Source organism: Bos taurus, chromosome 17 (assembly GCF_002263795.3).
Source record: "Bos taurus isolate L1 Dominette 01449 registration number 42190680 breed Hereford chromosome 17, ARS-UCD2.0, whole genome shotgun sequence".
Lineage (NCBI taxonomy): Eukaryota > Metazoa > Chordata > Mammalia > Artiodactyla > Bovidae > Bos > Bos taurus.
In genome coordinates, this window is record NC_037344.1 from 13,470,582 (window position 1) to 13,489,371 (window position 18,790).

The 18,790-nt window shown below is 40.5% G+C and overlaps 1 protein-coding gene across 1 annotated transcript in view; it reads right to left on the reverse strand.

Moving 5' to 3' along the window:
• The window catches only part of HHIP (hedgehog interacting protein), a 109,580-nt gene that overhangs the window by 21,832 nt on the left and 68,958 nt on the right, over positions 1-18,790 (reverse strand). The window contains exons 8-11 of the mRNA NM_001099114.2: positions 11,054-11,175; positions 7,916-8,039; positions 6,501-6,631; positions 3,139-3,220 (exon numbers count right to left, since the gene is read on the reverse strand). Of these exons, the coding sequence (NP_001092584.1) occupies positions 3,139-3,220; positions 6,501-6,631; positions 7,916-8,039; positions 11,054-11,175 (459 nt within the window). The remainder of the gene's footprint in view (positions 1-3,138; positions 3,221-6,500; positions 6,632-7,915; positions 8,040-11,053; positions 11,176-18,790) is intronic.

Here is an 18,790-nt window from a genome sequence, read left to right on the forward strand (position 1 = left end):
TACATGTGTTCACATAGCCCCTCCCTGGTGAGCCTCCTTTCCCTCCCACCCTTCTAGATCATGTCAGAGCACTGAGCTGAGCTCCCTGTGCTGTACAGCAGCTTTCCACGAGCTCTCTGTTTCAGACACGGTACTGTATATATGTCGATGCTACTGTCTCAATTCATCCCACCTTCTCCTCTCCTTCCACTGCTGTGTCTACAAGCTTCATTTTGGTGTGTGTGTGTGCACGAAAAAAGAGAGAAAACATAAATCTTATGGTGTATGAGAATGGAACTTCTATGACATGATACAGAATATAAGATTTCTATGATTTATTGTTCTCCTCTTTTAAGGCCATGAGTCAACTGATACTTGAAATTTATTCTGAAAACATTATTCGAACAAGTCTGGGGTTCCTCCACAAGAATACAGTTAATCTAAGATTTTAATTGGAATGAGATATTTGTTGTAACAAGAAATGTCTGTGGATTCTTCTTCTTCTTTTTTTTGGTTGATGAGGCTCTTTCTTCAAATTCTCCCTTAAGTGTTTTAGAAAAGCAGTTGTGCCCTGAAGCAGACATTCTATTAACACTGTGAGGGTAGTAATTTGCTCTTGTTTCCAAAATAGCCCCATTCACATATACTAAAGTGTCTGCTTATACAGAACTTCCACTCGTGTCGGGAGAACTACTATAATAATAAACGCTGGCATCCAAATCGAAACAGCATGCGGCTCCCAACAAGTGTTTATGAAAACATTTGTTTTCTTACAGTCCGTTTAATTTTGAAATGTATGCCTAGGCCTGTGTACAAGGACGGTGTCTCTGGGACTCTGTTAATCCCCCCCACCTCCTCAAAGCCAAACACACCTCTTAACCCTGGCCCCACACGTGACAGGACTCACCAGAAACAGGCACTACAGTGAAAAGTCAGGCTTTTGAGGTATGTCACTCTGAGACCACCCTACGAGAGGAGGCCCCGAGATTGCAGAGCCAAGGCCCCTCACAGCAACCCTGGTAATTAGACACTAATAATGGACTGAAGGTGTAACATTCACCTCAACTCACCACCAGCAGACTAAACAATCCATAGGAGGAGAGAAACCTTTCTGTGAGGATCAAGAATGAGTAATACAGCAGAAAGCTTGCAAAGGCGTATCAACTTTGACAATCATAATGGAATAACAATGGCTATTTCAAAACGAATGGCATTGATCTGAGTGAAGCCCTAGACTGCATTCTGAATCATTAGAAGGCTGCTAGTTCATGAATTAACATTGGTTTGATGTTTGTTCTTAATATCGCCAACTTCAATAATCACCAAGGTGTCTGATTTCTGATTTTTTTTTTTCATTCGTTAGTTTGCTTCGCATGAAGGACACTCAAGGAGGAAGAGAACCCTTACAGTGTGTAGATGGGTACTTCTCTTATCGTGAAAGAAAATGCATACTGTTAAATAGAGAAGGAAAGCTATCATCATCGCTGTGTGACAGATGGGGATATATGATGTCCTCTATCACAGACCATTTAGCATTGATTATTCCTTTTTGTTCTGCAACACCAACGTCAACCTGTATTTTTCTCAGGAAAGGCAATGAACGCTTTCTGGGATGGAAAAAGAACAAGAACCTCCATTTGTTAGTCAGTGATTTTTTTCAGAAAAACATACCCAATTTATAACCTACAAATATTTTTAAAGGGGAATTAAATGAATGCTTTTAGTAAACTTTTTGGATTATTGGAATGTTTTTCTCCTAAAAGAGACTTGAAATTTGGGGATTTCAATTTGCACATGGGCTCATGAGGTTAACTTAGCACAGAAAGAATTAGAAATTCACTCACATAGTAGCATTTTAATACACATAAATCTCAGATAAATACAGATAATGTTGGGCGAAAGAAACCAGAAACAACTGAGTACATCTTATACGATTCCACTTATACAAAGTTCAAAAATGTGCTAGGTCAGTTAGTCATATACCAACTCTGTGAGACACCATGGATTATAGCCTACCGGACTCCTCTGTCCATAGGATTTCCTAGGCAAGATTACTGGAGTGGGTGGCCATTTCCTCCTCCAGGGGATCATGCCCACCTATGTGAGATCGAACCTGAGTCATCTGCATTGGCAGGTGGATTCCTTACCGTTGTGCCACCTGGGAAGTTCAAAAATGGGAGAAGCTAATCTATGCTGTTAGAGGTCACAGGATGATTGCTCTTGGCAGGGGAGGTAACTGGAAATAGAAATGAGGGGTCTTCAGGCCACCTGTATCCTTCCATCCCTTCTTCTGGGTGCTGGTTACAGTGTGTGTCACTCGTGAAAAACTGTCATACTGTATGCTTATGATTTGGGGCCTTTTCTGAATACACGCTTCAGTAAAAAGTTTGAAAAAAAAAAAAAGGATTAAAAATTCATAGCACTGTGAAGCTACAGTCTGACCACAACTGGTTCTCCAGTGGTCATATACATGAGTATACTGAAGTCCTGCAATAATTGTTTCTAAACTTACACCTAAAATCTATTTGACAGTATGTAATTTTAGTGGCTTCTGAGAGTTCTGATTTTATCCATGAAATTAACAACTGATTCGTGATGACCCAAGATAATTTGAAAGTTGAGTGTGTGCTGAAGTTGGGTTAGGTGGGTTGAGGGTAGCAGGGGAGGGATAATTATATTCTCTAAAGGATGAAAACATTCACATCTTCCTTTTGCTGAAGCAACAACAAAATACTTCTGTAGTTTTCATTTGTTTGGTCACAGAAGCTGTGAGCTTCCAGATAGTGTGAAACAAGGCTTCGATGCTGAACTGCCAAAAAAACTTTCCTTGCATGTGAGCATGCTCAGTTGCTCAGTTGTGTCCAACTCTTTGCGACCCCATGGACTGTAGCCAGCCGACCCTGTAGTCAGCAGCTCTCTGCTGACTACAAGGATGCTATGGCTATGTACATGATCAAAATAACACTTTTGAAGGTCAGGGTATTGAAGTCTAAGTTTTAGAGACTGGAGCTGAGGGTCTCTCAGGAGAGCACTCAGCAGATGGACAGGGCAGAAATGTTCATCTTTGAGTGCTAATTGCAATTCCATCACTAATTTGAATGCACTGGAATAACTTAAGAGAATATTACTTGACTTAATAGAATATTAAAAAAAACTCACCTTTTGGGATCAATAATTTTATAGAGTTTTCCATTGTGAGTCTGGGTCATACTTTTACTACTTGATAGAATGTAAACTTCACCTATGGAGAGAGAAATACCGTAAGTTAGTTCACAGTATTGTAAGGCTTTACCTTTCATTGACTGCGTGTGTATACTCAGTTGCTAAAATCGTGTCTGACTCTTTGCGACCCCATGGACTGTAGCCCACTAGACTCCTCTGACAATGGGATTATCTCAGCAAGAATACTAGAGCAGGTTGCGATTTCCTCCTCCAGGGGATCTTCCTGACCCAGGGATCAAACTCAAGTCTCCTATGCCTTCTGCATTGGCAGGTGGATTTTTTTATTAAATCACTGATTCTTTACCACACGGGAAGCCCCGTGTGTATGTCTATATGTATACTGGGCTTCCCAGGTGGTACCAGTGGTAAAGAATACGCCTGCCAATGCAGGAGACACAGGAGATGTGGGTTCAATCCCCGGGTTGGAAAGATCCCCTGGAGGACGGCATGGCAACCCACTCCAGCATTCTTGCCTGGAGAATCCCACAGACAGAGGAGCCTGGAAGGCTACAGTCCATGGGGCGGCAAAAGAGTCGGACACGACTAAAGTAAGTCAGCACACACAGAACATACATATATTATATAGTCATACATCTTCAGAAGATCACTGGCCTGAAGATTATGAGAGCTTTCTAAGTCCACCCTCAGTGACTCCGGTCACTTCTTCCCACGTCTCCCCATTGCTCTGCATTAGCAGAGCGTAATCTCTCACCTTGATGATGGCCATAGCCTCCTAGCTGATCTCCCTGCTCTTGCTCTTACTCTTCTAGGCTTACTCTCAGTATATCAGCTACAGAGATTCCTTACAAGGCAGGCCAGAGTATATAAACTGGATTACACTCCTCTGTATCAACACCCTCCAATGACTTCTAATTTCCCTCCAATAGCTTCTGCTCTCTCTCCAAGCCAAGGCTGAGTCCTGACAGACCTCTACGACAATGCGCTCCCTTATTGCTCTGATGCCATCTGCAATGTTTCTAGCCTCACTGGCCTCCTGACTTTGGAAACGGGAGGCAAGTTCCTGGCCCAGAATCCTGTTTCGGGCCCCCGCTGTCCTAGCTGCTCCTGTCTTAGCATCTGTCCCAGGTCCTATCCGTCAGTAATCACCATTAGGTGCGTTTCCCCCCTTTCGTCTGTGCTTATGTCATCGTTCTTGACTGTACTGTTTATTTATTTTAATAGATCGTTTTGATTTGGACCATTGTTTAAGTCTTTATTAAATTTGTTACAATATTGCTTCTGTTTTATGTTTTGGCTTTTTTGGCTTTGAGGCACGTGGGATCTTGGCTCCCTGACCGGGGATGGGACCCCCTGTGCTGGAAGGAGAAGCCTCAACCACTGGACCGCTCGGGAAGTCCCCTTACTGTGTTATTTAAAAGTACACTTGTCCCGGCTCCTAGTACACTTTGTGCCAACTCTCTCCTCTTAGGAGAGAGCCACTCTCATTTATGACCATTCCTTCCATATAATTCAATACATAGAACTGATCATATGAATAGGGAATTAGAAGTTGTTTTTATGATTATATGTTTATGAGGCTTTAAAATTTATGTTTGGTTCTCATTCATGAAATAGTCTTTGATTTAGTTTATATTTCTCTATTTTACTCTGTTATTATGTATTAAGCACACCCTACTGCTTTCTCACTTCTGGAAAGGATATTATGGGACTTATAATAAAAACAAACACAACAGAAAAAAATGGCATTAAAAAACTAAGGAATGTAAGTAAAAAAAAAAATCATATTTGTTTCATCAACTACTTTATTTAGTTTAGCATATTTAATCCTTAAAACAAACCCATTCCGATTTTATGGTTAAACACACACACACACACACACACATCCAGAAAAAACTCATTAAAAAAATCTAACTCAATTTATTATATGGCTCTTAATTAAAAACCAAAGAATTTACATTAAAGAGTGAAAGTATATTTACTCTAAATTATGAAATATACATGATATTTTTGGTTTTGGACAGTAAGAACTGTGTGTGCTTAATTTCTGGTTCTCCTCCCAACATTGTATTAAGTATGGACAGATATTTGAACATTTTAACCATGGTGGGGTGACGGTAGAAGGATAAATCATGGTGAGTTATTGGCAGTAAGGTCTGGGGCAACCAAAATGATTCATCAAAATGATTCTAAATACTTATCTCTAACTCTGTCACAAACAATTTGATCCTAATTTATACTTTAAAATCAGAGTTTGCCAATGATGTTTAAATTACATTACAGAAGATTGACGTGAGAAAGGCTATATTTCTGGTTCATTTGAATGGGGTAGTAGAATTTCAAAGCAAACTTAAATGCAAGATGCTTGCAATGCTAAAACAAGAAAAAGACAGATTGGACTACTCTTCTTTGAATCCCTATATTCCAGCAGCTCTGAAATCTGTGTTTTGTGTTGCAGGAATCTAGTTTGAGTTCCTTGGCAACTTAAGTGAATGGCATGGAGCTATTTCTGATGAATTCTCTATTTGGTGGAGTTAAACCAAATCTGAACATTTAGAGTAAATAATTATGATTTAGATGAAAACACAACTTTTCTTTTTTAATACCTAGAAATTCATGTCCAAGGCTAAAGGAGCATGGTAGCCATTGTTTATTTGGATATCGATTTTTAAAGGGAATCATTATGATAGCTACATTTATCTCTGAAGTTTAAAACTGGTAGCATTTCACTCTTTGGTAGCATTCCAATTATCAACCTCTTTTTGCTTTTTAAACTGCATACATTTTGATAATATATCAACAAATAAATTGCATGTTATACTGGAGATTATCAAGGAGAAGATAATTTTCATTCTGTTGGAAAGCAGCTCTATAAACTCAGATTATTTCCAACAAATTTCATGCCCTCATGGGCAAAAAATAAATAAATAAAAAATTAGGAAATGAAGTGAGATTCAGATTGCAACATATTTTAAATTTATTTCAAGAGACATGGATAAGTGTAAAGGTTTTCAGATAGAGAATATAGACAAATGACTTAAGTGCTTCAAAGATATCAGTAGCCATTTGAAATTTTCTCTCTCTTTAAGATTCAAAAATTCTCTTTTGTTTCCAACTCCCATCTTCCTGCTTTGTTTCTTTCATGTTTCTGGAGTAGAAATAAGATTTAAAGACCCCCAGAGAAAGATTATTGGAAGTGAATACTGAACTGGTCATCTTTGTGGGAGGTTATATTTCCAACAAATGGAGGTTGAGATTATTTTACTTGTTTTTCAGAGTAGAACAGAGCCTCTTGGGCAAAGATCGAGAATGGAACTTAACAGAAATAGTTTGTACAGTACCTAATTCGTCTTCTCCAAATCCCAAAATGTGACCTGAAAAGTAACCTCTACAGGAACCACCGTTGCCAAGACAGAGTGGTTTTTCTTGCCATTGCTTGCTCACAGGACTTTGCTGGAGGGTTAAGAAATTCCTACAAGAAAAACATACCAGGAACCTATGATGAAAATGTGCTTTTGCCTAAAAGACACAATAACATGCTTAAAATAAAGCTTGTAATAAATAATTCCTGTGCCAGGGACCTGGCTTCTAAAGGGAAAAATAATATAGCCCAAAATGTGTGTGAATACTCTGAAAGTCCCATGTGAGGCAAAAGTACTTAAAGATGACATTTTGTTTGGAGGGGGTGGGTACTAAAAGTACCTGAGTATGAGAAATACCCTCCCCTTCATCTGGAGAATGATACTTCCTATCCAGGACTAGAGATCATGCTCTGCTATTCATCAGACAGAGGGACAGGGGAAGAGTGCAGGGTCAGTTCACTTTTCTATTTCCTTTTAGTGACCAAGCATATCAGTTCTGCCATATGCCTGAATGACAGTGACTTAGGAAACAAGATCCTTATTTTGGGCTTCATTACAGAGTTTCTTATAATTATTGACAATGTGACCTCTAAGCTTTAGGCTAATATTTAATTTTGCAGTATTCCTATCAATAGAGAGAAATTAAGGTCTGTTGCCAAAAGTCCTCAAAGTCTGGCAAAAAAAAAAAAAAAATTCTTAGCCTTCCAATAATTTTTAAAATATTTATGTAACTCATGTAAAACTACATTTCTTCAATTTACTCATGATCACGGTAAATTTATGTTAAGGATGAAGGGAAGAGCCTAAATAATATGAAATGTCCATCTGAAGACTTTTCTGCTCTTAAAAATTATTTTATGAATTTGATCAAGTCTGTTTCAAAAGCATCTTTTAGGAAATTCTTTAATTTCCCCACCATACATGGTAGAACTAAAAGTAAATAACAGGACTTCCTTCGTGGTCCAGTGGTTAAGAATCCGCCTGCCAATGCAGAGGACATGGGTTCAATCCCTGGTCCAGGGAGATTCCACACACTGCAGGGCAACAAAGTCTGTGAGCTGCAACTACTTAAGTGCACGCTCTAGAGCCCTTGAGCTGCAACAAGAGAAGCTGCCACACTGAGAAGGCTGTGCTTGGTAATGAGAGTAGCCCCAGCTCACGGCAACTAGAGAAAGCCCTTGTGCAGCAAGGAAGACCTAACACAGCCAAAACCAAAAAAGAAAAGGAAGACTAACTGGTAGAATTGAAAAAAAAAGATTAATGAACAATAGTTTTTATGTGTCCCACACCTGACCTCCAAAGGGTGACATGCATTTGAATATTTTCTGATGATTTGCCCAATAATCAATGGATATGTCATTCGATCTATCAAACTGTGGTGTCAGGAAGCCTACCCATTACGATCTCCAAACACGTAGCTTCCGTAGAGTCTTTCTGACTGGCAGCCTCGGTAAACAAATCCACCAACCAAAGGACCATTACTGAATGGCTTGAATTCTAAAAGTGATGGCTCACTTTCTGGAAATAAATGGACATAACATTAGATTAAATGAAACATTTTTATAAAGGAACACTAATGTAGGCCAGGGGGCTTCCCAGGTGGCGCTAGTGGTAACAACTCTGCCAATGCAGGAAACGTAAGAGATGCGGGTTCAATTCCTGCAGCAGGAAGATCCCTTGGTGGAGAGCATGGCAACCCACTCCAGTACTCCTGCCTGGAGAATCCCATGGACAGAGGAGCCTGGCGGGCTACATACAGTTCATGGGGTCACAAAGAGTCAGACATGACTGAAGCCACTTTGCACGCATGCACACGTAATGTAGGCCATGCCACAATTACTACGGTAATTCACTCGAACTCTGAAATGTGTTCCATGATGCGTAAGATGGATTCTTGCTATAGGTCTTTAGTGAAAATAATTAACCCTTTTGCTTAAATATTATAAAATGTACAGGGCTTCCATGCACAGCAGAATAAAACAAAAATGCTCTGCAAACGCTTATTGTTATTATAACTTCCAAGACATACCAAATTTTCAATGACAATATCTCTGAACATTTTGGAAATCGTGGACTTTAGAACTAAAATACTTAAACAAATAATACTTAATTTTTAAATATTGAATATTTTGTAGAAATACTTCTGCGTATACCTCCTAAAACTGAGTCAAACCTCTGTCAAATTCTATAAAATGTTTAAAAGTTTACACTTTAATGAAAATAAAGGCATGGTACATCAAAACCACATTTGTTGCATATTTTAAAACACTGTCACTAGTCAAGTAATATCTTCATTTAAAATGTTTTAAGAGTTTTGTTTGTAGGATCATGTAGTTAACAAGGTCTACTTCAGTCATTCCTTGAGAATTACATGTGAATAGTCATGTATCTCAATCTTTTCATGCATGTCATTATGTTCTCAAATATAAAGATGCCAATTATGATGAAAAAGATACAAAGCCAGCTGGAAATTACTCTGAAAATTACTTATTACATACTTAAATAAGTCACTATCAACAGGAAGTCTTTTAGGCAAAAGCTTTTGTAGAAAGACAAAAATTCTAAAGTTCTTCCCGCTTCCCACGTGATTATGGTGAATAGGTGAATGTGTGCGCAATCAGTCATGTCCAACTCTTTGCAACTCCATAGACTGTAGCCCTCCAGGCTCTTCTGTCCATGGGATTTTCCTGGCAAGAATACCGGAGCGGGTTGCCATTTCCTTCTTAGGGGATCTTCCTGACCCAGGGATCAATTCCAAGTCTCTTGCATCTCCTGCACTGCAGGCTGATTCTTGACCGATGAGCCACCGAGGGTGCCTGATGACGGCGAATATGATATTATAAAAAGTAGAACAATCAAGATTTAAATGAATTTAATTTAATCCTCTCCCAGGGTACTGAGAGGCAGCATAAGTGAATGTCTAAGGTCATGAACTCTGGAATCAGGCTGCTGCTGCTGCTGCTGCTACTGCTGCTAAGTCACTTCAGTCGTGTCCGACTCTGTGCGACCCCATAGACAGCAGCCCACCAGGCTCCCCAGTCCCTGGGATTCTCCAAGCAAGAACACTGGACTGGGTTGCCATTTCCTTCTCCAATGATGAAAGTGAAAAGTGAAAGTGAAGCCGCTCAGTCGTGTCCAACTTGCTGCAACCCCAGGGACTGCAGCACCAGGCTCCCCCGTCCATGGGATTTTCCAGGCAAGAGTACTGGAGTGGGGTGCCATTGCCTTCTCCAAGCTACCTGGGTTCAAATCCAGATCCTGTTACTTCATGTGGTGTGACAAGTCACCTTTGTATGTCTCAGTTTTCTCATCTGTACAATGTGAACAGTAAGAGTACTTCTAGGATTTCTCTGTAAATGAAATGAGTGAAGTTTTTCAAGTACTTATTACAGGCCCTGGCATGTAGTAAATGCTGTGGATGTGGTTATTTGTTTTCTGGGTTTTTTTTTTCTTCTGATTTATTGAGGTATAATTGACAAATAAAATTTGATATATATAAATAGTAAAAGAATTCTGCAGCTGTGTTTTTAATATATAAATGTAGGGCCATCCATATTGTAATCAGTTTCAGCTGAACCCAAATTAATGTGATTGTAGAATTTAGTTTAATCTACAAATATAGCTAAAATTCCCACAAACTAGTGACTCATTAGATTTTTTTTTTCTGACCACATTATTCTTTGGTTTGCCTTTTATAAGATGCACACACATACATGAATACCTGAAAAAAAATAAAGTAAAATAACTGACTACTACGTGAACTAGCAGAGCTGCTTCATTCCTGGTACTAAATAAATATCTGTATTGAATGAATAGAAGAAGCAATCAATTCAATAATCTTCATCTATAATGTTCCCTGAATCATAATCGTATTTGATACACCATTTCCTCCAAAATGAGTAAATACAAAAATGTGGGAAAATATTAACTTTATATTTTAATATGTATCTCAAACACTCTAATAATCATGTCATTAAAAATAAGATCTAAACATTCCATCTTCATGACTTGGGTAAATAACAGGTTTTTATAAGTCTATTACTTTGTTTTCTCTAAAATAAACACCTTTAAAAAATACATTCTTATTTGAAACACATAATTTTCCTAATTGCTAAGGCTAGTATGTTGGGTATTGAGAAATTTCTTACCCTTAACACTTATTTTTTCCCTCTGTATATAAGATGTTAAGACAAGTTCTCTCTTATATATTAAATAAATAGAAGGTATTCATCTTGATTCTCAGATGAGCAAAATATAAACTGCTAACTTTCGAAGGCCCATTAAATTTTTTGGACCTACAGAGCAGCATTCAATCCACGGGGAGGGTAATTACCCAAATGGAGCCCCTAGGGCTTGTAAGAATCATTGGACCTTTAAGAAGCCAGCAACTGATTCTGCTACCACTGTGAGGCCAGGGTTCTGATGCTTTCCTAAATGCTCATTTTGCAGAAATCCTTTTCTCTTCAATTAATACACTAAAATAAAACAAAGCCCGAATGAAAGCCCAAATCAACAAATTATGCTCTACTTACCATAGTCTTTCCCCTTTATGATCTGTAGGATTCTGGCCGATGAGCTGTTCTTTCCATTGGAGTCTGAACAAAGTATTGTTAAATTGATGTTTATATCAGTGGGGTGTCGATCCACAGCGCATCTGTGACAAAAGTGGGGACACTCATGAATTCCTACCAGGGTATGTTCCAAACTCAGAGATTCCTGACACAGGAACCCTCTGTGGGCTGGTAAGGATCCTAGGGAGGATTTAATTTGGAATCTCCAGAAACCGCCGAAGGAAACACCCTGTTTGTTTACTCTGTGGACGTTTAATGAGCTCTGGAGTGTATTTCTTAATTTCTTTCGGTACCCTCCTCCATTATGAACGTGCATGCTGACTTGAAACATGTGTTAAGTCTGTTGTTAAGGGAAAGCAAGGATATGATACCTGGGTAACATACAAGAGTAAGGACAGGGGTACCATCAACTCACTCCTGCAATACACGCTACAGGATATGTGGTCCCTGAGTTGTGATGACCCAGCATTATGATGCTGTAGAAGTATTTCATGGTCAATAGAAACTGCACTTTGAGTTTTGATCTTCTCTCAGACTAATGACATGTGGTACAATACTCTCTTGTGATACTGGGCAGAGGCAACTACAGTTCCCAGCAACCCATGCATCACTAGAGGAATCAACGATGCATAGACAACCATTCTGTATCCCTACAATCATTCTGCTTTCCACTTTCGGTATAACATTTGATAAATATTGAAATATTTGATATTTGATAAATATCTCATGAAAACATGAGACATTCAATTAAATGGCCTCCCTGGTGGCTCAGATGGTAAAGGACTGGCCTCCAATGAAGGAGATCCAGGTTCGATCCCTGGGTTGGGAAGATCCCCTGGCGAAGGGAATGGCTACCTATTCCAGTACTCTTGCCTGAGAAATCCCATGGACAGAGGAGCCTGGCAGGCTACAGTCCATAGGGTCGCAAAGAGTCAGATACTACTGAGCGACTAACACAGACACACATTCAATTAAATAGGCTCTGTGTTAATAGATTTTGCCTAATTGTACACTAATGTAAGTATTGTGAGCATGTTTAAAGTGGACTAGGCTAGGCTATGATGTTTGGAAGGTGAGGATCATTAAGTGCCTTTTCCACTTATGGTATTTTCAACTTACAATGGTTTCACTGGGACTTAACCCCACTGTAATACAAGGAAGGTGTGTATTAGTTTTAGTATTAATTTTGTGTTTCTTTTTTTAAAGATTTTTTTTTAAATGTGGACCATTTTTTAAATGTCTTTATTGAATTTGTTATAATACTGCTTCTATTTTATTTTCTTGTTTTTAAGCTATGAGGCATTTGGGAACCTTAGCTCCCTGACCAGGGACTGAACTTGCACCCATTGCATTGAAAGGCCCTCTTAACCACTGGACCACAAGAGAAATCCCTTGTGTTTCTTAGACAGAATTCTGAAGTGTGGGCTGCCCTAACCAAGGGGAGCATGCACTCCAGTTTAAGGAATAAAATAAAGTTAGCCTCCACAACCACTAAAGTCCTTCACGTGGACTCTGACTTCATGTTCACCCCCAATCTGTGGCCAGAATATTTCTGTGATTTAAGCCACTGACTGTAAACTGTATGAGGAAAGGAATTATGTTCAACCTCATTATCACTGTTATTTCTGTCCCTTAGTTCAAATCCAGGAATATAAGGAGGGCTCAATATTTGTTGAATGTTTCAACCAATGAGTGACCAGGTATGGGGAGTGTGGGTTGAGGGAAGAATGAAATTGAATAATATTTTTGAAATTTTCAAAACTTTGGAAAACAGTCCTGCACTGTTTTCAGATTTCTTAAGCTTGGCATTACTGACATTTGGTGCCAGATATGTCTCTTTCTAAGAGGAAAAGGGGGCTGTTCTGAGCATTGTAGGATATTTAGCAGCATCTTTGGCCTCCACCCACTATGTGTCAGTAGCATGATCTACTCCTTCTAATTTGTGGAAACAAAAAATGCTTCTAGACACTGCCAAATGCCCACTGATGGCAAAATCATCCCACTGGGAACCACTGCTTTAGGCCAACAAAAAACATTTGTGACAGAAACAAAATCATTGGGAATTTTAAAATAAATTACAATTTTTTTTTAAAAATCCAAGAGTAGGTCTGGGACATGAGTGACATAAGATTCATACACAGCAATTATTTAAATAAACAATGAAATAAAGCCTGGTGGGGCCAGATGATCTGATTCACATTAGAGAAACTATAAGCCTGACAGTGAAAACAGTGGCTGACTTTATTTTTGGGGGCTCCAAAATCACTGCAGATGGTGATTGCAGCCATGAAATTAAAAGATGCTTACTCCTTGGAAGGAAAGTTATGACCAACCTAGACAGCATATTACAAAGTAGAGACATTACTTTGCCAACAAAGGTCCATCTAGTCAAGGCTATGGTTTTTCCAGTGGTCATGTATGGATGTGAGAGTTGGACTGTGAAGAAAGCTGAGTGCTGAAAAATTGATGCTTTTGAACTGTGGTGTTGGAGAAGACTCTTGAGAGTCCCTTGGACTGCAAGGAGATCCAACCAGTCCATCCTAAAGGAGATCAGCTCTGGGTGTTCACTGGAAGGACTGATGTTGAAGTTGAAACTCCAATATTTTGGCCACCTGATGCAAAGAGCTGACTTATTGGAAAAGACCCTGATGCTGGGAAAGATTGAAGGCGGGAGTAGAAGGGAACAACAAAGGATGAGATGGTTGGATGGCATCACCGACTCAATGGGCATGGGTTTGGGTGGACTCCGGGAGTTGGTGATGGACAGGGAGGCCTGGCGTGCTGTGCTTCGTGGGGTCACAAAGAGTCGGACAGGACTGAATGACTGAATTGAACTGAAGCTGATCTGCCAAAGGTGGGTAGCTGTTCTGTAGCCATAGTCCCTTTCTTGTCCTCATTAATTCAGTGATTCCCAGAATACAATGTTTGGCAGGGATCATGACGCAGACCTGCTGTGACTTAAGGTGGAACTAAGTCCATATAGGGTGACAAATTTTTCCTGTATTGGTTTTTCTTGAAGATGGAGAAACTCTGACCAAGAAAATAGTTTGACCTGCTTCTAACAGGAAAGAGGAAATCTGGAAGAAAAGGTGAGGTCTCCCAAAGGTGGAGTCTCTGGAGGCCATGAGATCTTGCTCTGGCTGAGCACCAGATTCACTAAGGTCCATCTGGCCCTTTTAACCTTTTTTCAGTTCAGTCTCTCAGTCGTGTCCCGCTCTTTGCAACCCCATGGACTGCAGCATGCCAGGCCTCCCTGTCCATCACCAGCTCCAGGAGCCTACTCAAACTCAGGTCCATCATGTCGGTGATGCCATTCAACCATCTCATCCTCTGTCGTCCCCTTCTCCTCTTGCCTTCAATCTTTCCCGGCATCAGGGTCTTTTCAAATGAGTCAGCTCTTCACATCAGGTGGCCAAAGTATTGGCGTTTCAGCTTCAACATCAGTTCTTTCAATAAATATTCAGGACTGATTACCTTTAGGATGGACTGGTTGGATCTCCTTGCAGTCCAAGGGACTCTCAAGAGTCTTCTCCAACCTGTTTCTTATATAAAAAGAGCCCAGACAGTGAAACTTCTCTATATGATACTATTGCTGCTGTTTAGTTGCTAAGTCGTGTCCAATTCTTTGTGATTCCATGGACTGTAGCCTGGCAGGCTCCTGTGTTCACGGAATTCTCCAGGCAAGAATACTGGAGTGGGTTGCCATTTCCAGGGGATCTTTCCGACCCAGGGACTGAACCCACCTTTCCTGCATTGTCGGTGGATCTTTACCACTGAGCCACCTAAGAAGCCCATATAATACTATACTCATATCATTAAACATGTATCCAACCCATAGGACGCACACAACACTAAGTGACGTGAAAGTGTTACTAACTTACTCGTGTCTGACTCTTTGCAACCCCATGGACTCTAGCCCACCAGGCTCCTCTGTCCATGGAATTCTTGAGGCAAGAATACTGGAGTGGGTTGCCATTCCCATCTCCAGGGGATCTTCCTGACCCAGGGATTGAATCTGGGTATCCTGCACTGCAGACAGATTCTTTCAGTTCAGTTAAGTTGCTCAGTCGTGTCTGACTCTTTGCGACCCCATGAACTGCAGCATGCCAGGCCTGGCGTCTGGGCATCAGGGTCTTTTCCAATGAGTCAACTCTTTGCATCAGGTGGCCAAAGTATTGGAGTTTCACCTTTAGCATCATTCCTTCCAAAGAATACCCAGGGCTGATCTCCTTCAGAATGGACTGGTTGGATGTCCTTGCAGTCCAAGGGACTTTCAAGAGTCTTCTCCAACACCACACTTCAAAAGCATCAATTCTTCGGCACTCAGCACTCACCATCCAACTCTCACATCCATACATGACCACAGGAAAAACCACTGCCTTGATTAGACGGACCTTTGTTGGCAAAGTAATGTCTCTTAAATATGCTATCCAGGTTGGTCACAACTTTCCTTCCAAGGAGTAAGCGTCTTTTAATTTCATGGCTGCAATCACCATTTGCAGTGGTTTTGGAGCCCCCCAAAATAAAGTCTGACACTGTTTTCACTGTTCCCCATCTATTTGCCATGAAGTGATGGGACCAGATGCCATGGTCTTTGTTTTCTGAATGTTGAGCTTTAAGCCAACTTTTTCACTCTCCACTTTCACTTTCATCAAGAGGCTTTTTAGTTCCTCTTCACTTTCTGCCATAAGGGTGGTATCATCTGCATATCTGAGGTTATTGATATTTCTCCCAGCAATCTTGATTCCAGCTTGTGTTTCTTCCAGTCCAGCGTTTCTCATGATGTACTCTGCATATAAGTTAAATAAGCAGGGTGACAATATACAGCCTTGACGTACTCCTTTTCCTATTTGGAACCAGTCTGTTGTTCCATGTCCAGTTCTAACTGTGGCTTCCTGATCTGCATATAGGTTTCTCAAGAGTCAGGTCGGGTGATCTGGTATTCCTATGTCTTTCAGAATTTTCCACAGTTTATTGTGATCCACACAGTCAAAGGCTTTGGCATAGTCAATAAAGCAGAAATAGATGTTTTTCTGAAACTCTCTTGCTTTTTCCATGATCCAGGGGATGTTGGCAATTTGATCTCTGGGTCCTCTGCCTTTTCTAAAACCAGCTTGAACATCTGGAAGTTCACAGTTCACGTATTGCTGAAGCCTGGCTTGGAGAATTTTGAGCATTACTTTACTAGCGTGTGAGATGAGTGCAATTGTGTGGTAGTTTGAGCATTCTTTGGCATTGCCTTTCTTTGGGATTGGAATGAAAACTGATGTTTTCCAGTCCTGTGGCCATTGCTGAGTTTTCCAAATTTGCTGGCATATTGAGTGCAGCGCTTTCACAGCATCATCTTTCAGGATTTGAAATAGCTCAACTGGAATTCCATCACCTCCACTAGCTTTGTTCATAGTGATGTTTTCTAAGGCCCACTTGACTTCACATTCCAGGATGTCTGGCTCTAGGTCAGTGATCACACCATTGTGGGTGTGATCTGGGTCACACATCTGGGTCATGACGATCTTTTTCGTACAGTTCTTCTGTGTATTCTGCCATCTCTTCTTAGTATTTTCTGCTTCTGTTAGGTCCATACCATTTCTGTCCTTTATTGAGCCCATCTTTGCATGAAATGTTCCCTTGGTATCTCTAATTTTCTTGAAGAGATCTCTAGTCTTTCCCATTCTGTTGTTTTCCTCTATTTCTTTGCATTGATCGCTGAGGAAGGCTTTATCTCTCCTTGCTATTCTTTGGAACTCTGCATTCAGATGCTTATATCTTTCCTTTTCTCCTTTGCTTTTCACTTCTCTTCTTTTCACAGCTATTTGTAAGGCCTCCCAGACAGCCATTTTGTTTTTTTGCATTTCTTTTCCATGGGGATGGTCTTGATCCCTGTCTCCTGTACAATGTCACGAACCTCCATCCATAGTTCATCAGGCACTCTGTCTATCAGATCTAGTCCCTTAAATTTATTTCTCACTTCCACTGTGTAGTCATAAGGGATTTGATTTAGGTCATACCTGAACGGTCTAGTGGTTTTCCCTACTTTCTTTGATTTAATTCTGAAATTTTACCCTAATGTAAACCAGGGTCCTTGGGTGGTAATGATGTGCCAGTGTAGGTTTCTCAATTGTAAAAAATGAGCATTTGGGTGGGGCATGTTGATAGTGGGGGAGGCAATGCTTGTGCAGGGGTTATATAGGAAAATCTCTGTGCTTTCTGTTGAATTTTGCTGTGAACTTCAAACTAACCTAAAAATTAAAATGTCTTTTAAAAAGAGGAGAGGAGGCACCTGATGCCAGCTACCTGAAAGCACTGGCTGACCGTTATCAGTAAGAGGATAAGCACAAGATTCTTGGCCTGCTGCTCTGCACCAAGGTGCTTAATAAGAGTCAGCTTTGCTCTGTAGGCAATAATTTTGGATTTTAGTTTCCTTTCTGCTTTATTAAATCCTCCTCTGCTTGAAATACTTTTGGAGGGAGGCAGATTGTTCGGCCCTCTACCGCCGGAGGATGTAAGACTCCACAGCACAGGCACTCTGCCACATGTAAGGTCTGTAAGGCACTCCGCCCTGTGTTTTCACACTGAGGGTCGGGACTCCCTGGGAGGGGTGCGTGAAGGGTCCGGTGGGATTGTGGTGACTCAGGCTGCTCTGACTTCAAAGTGCTGCTTTGTGGTGGTATCTGTGCATTCTGAGCTCCAGGAATGGAATGTGACAGTTTCCTCCACATCCTGAACCCACCTTAAGTATTCCCTGTCGCCCAGATTTTAAGATCTGCTGAGATGCCAAAAAGGAAATGAACTGTAGACTTGCACTTTGATGGAGGGGAGATGAAGGGCAGGAGGGATTATAAAAAGAAAAAGTTCGAGAAATACTCACCTTGCACATAATGAACACTCAATAAACATTAAATAGCAATAATAACTTAATGAGTAAATGAATAAATGTGGCCAGATATCCCTTAGTATGAGTCACAGACCACAGACTGAATGAAGCCTTCATCAAAGAAATGCTATACAGTATCACACTTCCTTGCATTTTTCAAGTGTATCCCAAATTTCTCATTCTACATACTTATTTTTTTTTGGCTGGCACCGAGTGGCATATGGGACCCTAGTTCCCCAAGCAGGGATTGAACCCGCATCCCCCGCAGTGGAAGTATGGAGTCCTAACCACTGGAGTGACAGGGAAGTCCCTCTAGTTAGTGGTCATTTCTTTATGATTCACTGTAGTTTTCATGCCTGGAAAATCCCATGGACGGAGGAGCCTGGTGGGCTACAATCCATGGGGTTGCAAAGAGTCGGACACAACTGAGTGACCTCTGTGTGTGTGTGTGTGTGTGTGTGTGTGTGTAGCAAACAATCAATCTGAATTCCTTTAACATTTATAGTTTTTTTCAAGTAAAAAAGTTAACATTTAGCTCAACTCCTTCCAAATGCCACCAAGTCATCTTATATTAAGTGAAGCTACGATAATAAGAAGCATAATTTCTTTAAAATCTATCAGGTGTGTCAGACACTCTAGTGCTTCACTTACAAGATTTATATTTAATCAGTACAGCATTCTTACAAGGTGGATATTACCATCCTTATTTACTGTATGAGGAAATTAACATTTAGAAGTGTGTAAGACCTGGGTTCAATCCCTGGGTTGCGAAGATCCCCTGGAGGAGGGCATGGCAACCCACTCCAGTACTCTTGCAGGGAGAA